The sequence below is a fragment of the Equus quagga genome, chromosome 15 (genome assembly GCF_021613505.1).
Source record: "Equus quagga isolate Etosha38 chromosome 15, UCLA_HA_Equagga_1.0, whole genome shotgun sequence".
Classification (NCBI taxonomy): Eukaryota; Metazoa; Chordata; class Mammalia; order Perissodactyla; family Equidae; genus Equus; species Equus quagga.
In genome coordinates, this window is record NC_060281.1 from 92,061,738 (window position 1) to 92,067,737 (window position 6,000).

The 6,000-nt window shown below is 55.0% G+C and overlaps 1 protein-coding gene across 3 annotated transcripts in view; it reads right to left on the minus strand.

The window, feature by feature from the left end:
* UPB1 (beta-ureidopropionase 1) overlaps positions 1 to 5,501 on the minus strand; it is a 28,305-nt gene extending 22,804 nt beyond the window's left edge. For 2 of the 3 annotated variants that reach the window (XM_046641434.1, XM_046641433.1), the window contains exon 1: positions 5,354 to 5,480. In XM_046641434.1, the coding sequence (XP_046497390.1) occupies positions 5,354 to 5,457 (104 nt within the window). In that variant the 5' untranslated portion in view covers positions 5,458 to 5,480. Of the gene's footprint in view, positions 1 to 5,353 lie in introns of all 3 variants that reach the window. The other variant, XM_046641435.1, reaches the window with a different exon arrangement.
* Positions 5,502 to 6,000: the final 499 nt, after the last annotated feature.

Sequence of the window (6,000 nt, forward strand, 5' to 3'; positions counted from 1 at the left end):
AGATTATTAACAAAGGCAAGTGGATTATTTATGAAACCTCCCACCAAAGTGACCATTGGCCAAACGGCAAACACCTCCTGAGGGCTGTTGCGTGTCCAGCGCTGAGGCAAAATCCGCAGGAGCACAGGACGTGGCCCCTGGCCAGGAAGGCCTTACCATTTGGGGCGAGATGGTTATGAAATACCCAGAGAACACATCAAAAAATAACCTGACAGCCATTATCTAATAATAATATTTCTCTCCTACTTTAAGTCACTTTCTTAAAGACATTTCTTTCAAAATCACAGCCCTGTCAGCCCAAGCCCCCTGTCGCCGCCCCTGCCAGGCGGTTTCCATGTGACGGCCCTGACAGCTCCAAGTTGGGTTCCACCCCTGACAGTCAGCTTGCTTTTCAACTAGTCAGGGTTCCGTCAGCTTCACAGGTTAGAAATAGCAGCAGTGCCCACACCGCGCCTCCTGTTGCAATGACTGCCTGAGACAGACCTCTTGCCCTCAGCCGGAAAGCCCCGACCCCAGCAGGCCTGGGCCCAGGTCAAGTCACCAGGGTGGGCAGGAGAAGAAGAAGGATTGTGTCTGTTTCCCCTTAGGCCTGAGGGCCCGGGAGCCACACTGCCCTTTGGCATTGATCCCAGGGCCTGTCCTCAGCCTCTGCTGTCTTTCCCCATCCACTGCCTACAGCTCTCCACTCTCCCCATCTTTCCACCACCAGGAGCCCCATATTCCAGATGCACAACCTCCCTGCCTCGTTACTGTCTATGCTGAGTGCTGCCTCCAAGCCCCTACCCCAGCTCCCTGTGGACACTCTCCTAGGCCAGAAGTGAAGCCAGCCAGGCTGCTTTGCCCTCTTCACCTTTGCAGAGTGCTGCCTTTGGGAGTCTACCTTCCTCAGCACCCCCTACTGTCTGGTCACTGCCTGCGAGGAGTGCCCGACCGGCCGTCATCCAGGTGGTCCATCACCGCGTCCTGACCTGCTTGGCTTGGAGAACTCAACTAACACTCAAGCCCCATTCCATAAACAAGTGCTGTGCCCACCAAGGGCTTGGCACGGGGATGAGGTGGGGCACAGACCAGCCACCACCCAGAATGGGCAGAGACCAGCAAATGAGCCACAACCTCACACGGGGTCGGGGGGAGGTGGGAGTTATCCTCCAGGTTCCACGAAATCCTCCCTTGGTCCCTATAGTTGGCTTTCTGCCCCTCTGCCCCTCATCCTACTACTAAGGCCCCCACCCCTCGTGGCCTCACCTCCAACTTCAAGGAGGAAAGCCCACCACTTTCCGTCCTGGCCCAACACACCCTCCTGTCCTTTCCCCAGGCCCCCCGTCCCTCCTCCGGGGTCAGGGCAGACTCACTCAAGAGAGCCCAGCTCCTACCTCCTCTGCAGCCTGTCGCTTCTGGAACTTCATCTTTCCCCCTCTAATGGCTCTTTACCATCAGCGTTTTAAATAATTAAACCAGAGCTTTGTTACAAAAGAAACACATGCTCACGGGGGGGGGAAGAAAATCAAACAATGGTAAAGGGTATCAAATGAAAAGTGAGTTCCCCTCTTCATCCACCACCCCCCCACAAGCCCCAGTCCCAAACCTCAGAGATGACCCCTCTTAACAATATTTCATGTATCTTTCCAATGTTTTTCTATTGTGTGTGTTACACATACAATGTCATCTTTCTGTATGTCCTGCTTTTCCACTGACTTGCCCTTTTCACTTAACAATATACAGAGCTTGGACATCTCTCTGTGTCTCCTACAGAACTACCACATCCACCATTAAAGCTGTTTCAGTCTCTCCCATGAAAAAAAACAAAAGGAAAGAGAAAAAAAAGAGAAGAGAGCGTGTGCTCTACACAGGTCCATCTTGTTACCTTACTCGCTCTCTCTCCCTCCCCTGTGTAGGGAGCTTCCTGGAAGTCCTCATCTCCACACCCTCTTCAGCCCCCTGTTCCCTGGTCCCCACTCCCCACCTCAAAATGCCACTAGCCTTCTGGTTGCTGAAGCCAGTGGACTCCTTGCTGCCTTCATCCTACCAGACCTCCCTGCACCATCTGACACTCTGTCCCTGTCCCGCTCAGCATCCTTGCTACCCGCCCTAGGATCCTCCCACCCCACAGCCTCACTTTTGGAGTCTCCCACAAAGTCTCCACTTCCTCTGACTCTTTAACGTTGTGTTCTCCAGAATCCCACGGGGTCTCTCCCACTCGCACCCTCCCCTCCTCCATCTGGAATGACCATCTCAGGACAGCTCCCAAGCCCGGCTTCCTGTCCCAGGCTCACCTCCACATGGTCCCTGTAGTGGGTTGAACTGTGGCCCCCAAAAAGATATGTCCACATCCTAATACCCGGAACCTAAGAATTATTTGGGAAGAGGATCTTTGTGGATGTATTTAAGAATCTCAAGATAAAGATGGTGCTAGATTATCCTGGCAAACCCTAAATCCAGTGACAAGTGTTCTTATAAGAGACGCCCAGAGGAGAGACATAGGAGAAGACCATGTGAAGACAGAGACAGAGATTAGAGTGATGCTGCCACAAGCCAAGGAATGCCAGAAGTGACCAGAAACTAGAACAGGCAAGGCAGGATTCTCCCCCAGACACTTTGGAGGAGTGAGGCCATCAACACCTTGATTTTGTACTTCTGGTCTTCAGAACTGGGAGAATAAATTTCTTTTGGTTAAAGTCACCCAGTTTGTGGTAATTTGTTAGAGCAGCCCTAGGAAACTAAACAGCACCCCAAATTCAACTCATCAGCCTTCCCCGAAGCTGCTCCTCATCAGATGAATCCACCAGCCACTTGATGGTCCAAGCCAGAGGCCAGCACGATCCTCGCCTCTTCCGCCACACCTGCTGTCCACACCATCCAGTGACCTCCCCAAGACCTCTGGAACTCTTCTTCCTTCCCACGCCCAGGCACTGTGTGTGCTTTCGGCGTCCTCAGTGTTCACTTGCCCTTTTGAAATTCTTAGAAGGCTCTCACCAGCATCAGGACAAATCCCGCTGCCTCTGCAGGACATACAGAGCCCCCAGATCCACTCCAGCTACTCCTGCCTCCTCTCTTGGGCGACTCCCACAGTAGTCTACACCCGCAGTCCCCGAATGGACATGTCCCCTGGTCTGGGCCTTGGCCTGGAGTACCTGAGCCCATCCTGTCTCCAAACCAACTCCTCCAACTCCTCCAGGATGCAGCTCAAGCACGGCACCCCTGGGAAGCCCTCCTGACCTGCCCCCAACTCCATCCACATAAACTCTCTCCAGCTCTCCTTGCATCCTTCTCTCACAATGTAGGACAACCACCAAAGGATGGAAAGACCCTCAAAGGCTGCAACCATGGCTTACTCATCCTTGTACCCCTAGTGCCTGAGAGAAAAACAAACGCGCAATAAATGTTTGTTGAATGAATGAATGCTTCTTGGTTCTGACTGTCTTAAAATTGAGTCAAAGTTCTTTGGGGATTTCATCTGTCTGGTCTGGCACAGGTAAAGGCCCATTTACCTCATTCACTTAGCAAACATTTACTAAGCACTGTCTTTGTTTTGGATACAGAAAGTAATCGGGAGAGAAGCTGGTCTTGTGTGGAGTGCAGAGGGAGTCCAGGGAAGGGCTGAGGACTCCGCTCCACCAGGCCTTCACAGAGGTGCTGTGTCTGAGTCAGGCTGTGAGGAATGAGCAGGGCTTTGAGTGGGAGGAGGGTTTTTAAATGACTAATAATTTTCTGCCTTCAGTTCGCAATCCCTTTCATAGCCAAATCCCACCCAATCACAAGGACAAGGATTTATACCCTAGACGTAAAGCCTGGAAGGGCCCAGGGCTGAGTGGAAGCGAACCAAGAAAAGGGAATAGGAAAAAGAGAGGAAAGGGGGAGCCACTTATTCAGCTATTGTGAGCCAAGGCCCAGGAGGCGGCCTGGCAGTCATCAGTCAATGGAATTTGGCTCCCATTTTACCACCCCTTAGAATCCCTCCCCACTCTGGGGCGATCCAAATGCGCACATGAGGTCCCTCATGCAGAGTAATTCTTACCCTGATCTCCAGAATGTGCCCAGCCAGGAACCTATGTGGGATACATATTTCTCTTTTCCTAAGACTCTTGTGTTTTCCCTCCCCCTGACACTCAGGAGCTCTCTCCATCTTTTTCCTAGGAGAACATGCCCACCTCACCCTTAAAACAAACCTAGTCCCATCCCTAGAAACTATAGCCTGAGACCCTCCCCCGACCCTTGCTTTAAGACGTCTTGTTTGAGAGACTCAGCTAGAAGAGGCACGGCCCAGGACAAGCCTTTATAGGCGCAGTGGAAAGTAGTAGTCCAGCACCAGCGCACTGCAGGGGCTCTGAAGGTCATCCAGTCCCCCATACCCCTCTTTGGGAATGAAGAGCCCTTTTTGACAAAGTTCTGTACCACTCCCACTGCGGTCTTTACCATCCACGGGCTGTGGAAACACCTTCAGATCTAAGGTCTGGCCTCCCTGCAGTAACTCCACAGCAGCAAGTGGCTGGGAACCACTGATCCAAAAACACCCGAGAGCCTCAGGCGAGTTGATCAGCCTGCTGCCTAAAGGTCACTGCCACAAGGTCAGGGAGCACACAGTCTGGCTGGACTGGGGGAACGTGCAAATGGGCAAGGCAGTGGAAGGACATTTAGTCAGGAGCTGCATGGGGTCAGAGGTTCAATTTCATTCTAGGAGCCATGGGAATCCCTTAGAGAGTTTTAAGCAAAGCAGCAAGAGGATATGATTTACATTTTCTGGTTGCTTTGAGAAAAGTGGCCTGAAGAGAAACAAGAGTGAAAGGGGAAGTGTCCTCCAGCTTTATACCCAGTGTCCAGCAGGCTGGGAGTGGAAAAACGTTTGCATTGAGCACAGTAACTAACTCCAGTGGATTGCCAGTGGGCAAAGTTCCTCCACCAACCAGATTCAGCCAGCCTCTACCTCCAAGGGTCCACCAGAGGATGAGTCACCACAGGCAGGAGGGGCGGCACCGGACAATCAGTTGACTTGCTGGAGGCACTGACCCAGACAGACACCCAGAGCACACGCCTGACTCTGGGGAGGAAGCTCATCACCGGAAGCAGGGAAGGAGAGTTGGGCGGCCACAGCGAAAGCCCCGGAGAGTAAAAACCCAGTCCTTTCCCTTCCGGTTCCCGGCAACGGGAGGAGAAATGGCTTGTAAAGGTCACCCCGGAGTTGTGCAGCCCCAGAGCCGTCACATCCAAACTTCCTGTGGTCTCTATTCGCCCACTCAGGACTTCATCACCCTCCCTCAGAGCAGCCCTTCAGATCCTGGAGCACTCTCCCTGGTCCCCCAGACCCCCCTCGCTCGCCCCAAGGTCTCCCCACCCTCCCTGCCTCTGAGCCCCCCACCTGGTCTCCTTGCCATAGAGAATGCGTTTCACCTCCCGCAAGTCTGCGGGCGGCAGGTGCTTCTCCAAGCACTGCTCCAGCGACGGCCATTCAGGCCCCGCCATGGCTGCAGTCCGCAACTGCAGACGTCCAGACCCAAACTGCCTGCCCTTTGCCCCTAGAAAGAAGAGGAGGAGGCGGGGGCTGCCAGCCCCGCGCATTAGCCCTGCGCTCGACTAGCACGCCCTTCCTCCCTGGAGGGCTCACGTGAGGACACGCCCTCTCCTCGCGCAGCCAATCAGCGCTCCAGAGCCTCGCGGAGGGACCGCCCCCGTCCTTCGCACCCCCTTCTGCACGCGCCGGGACACGCCTCCTCCGCGGGTGGGACGGCCTCTAGGCCTCGCGCCTTCGCCTCACGCCGGGTGAGTCCCGTCGTCCGCGGACGCGCTCGTGCTGGTCCCCGGCGCGGTTCTCTTGCCGTCTCTCTGTCCCTGCCCCGAAGAGTCGGGGCAGAACGAGAACCTGCAGGGGCGGTGAGGGAGGCCGGGGCGCGGCCGCCGGGCGGCAGTGGCGCGGGTCTGAGGGGAAGGGCCGCCCGCCGCAGCGCCGCCTCCGCCCCCTTAGACCCTCGCGGGGCGGGCTCCACAGCACGGGAGCCGCCGCCGGGC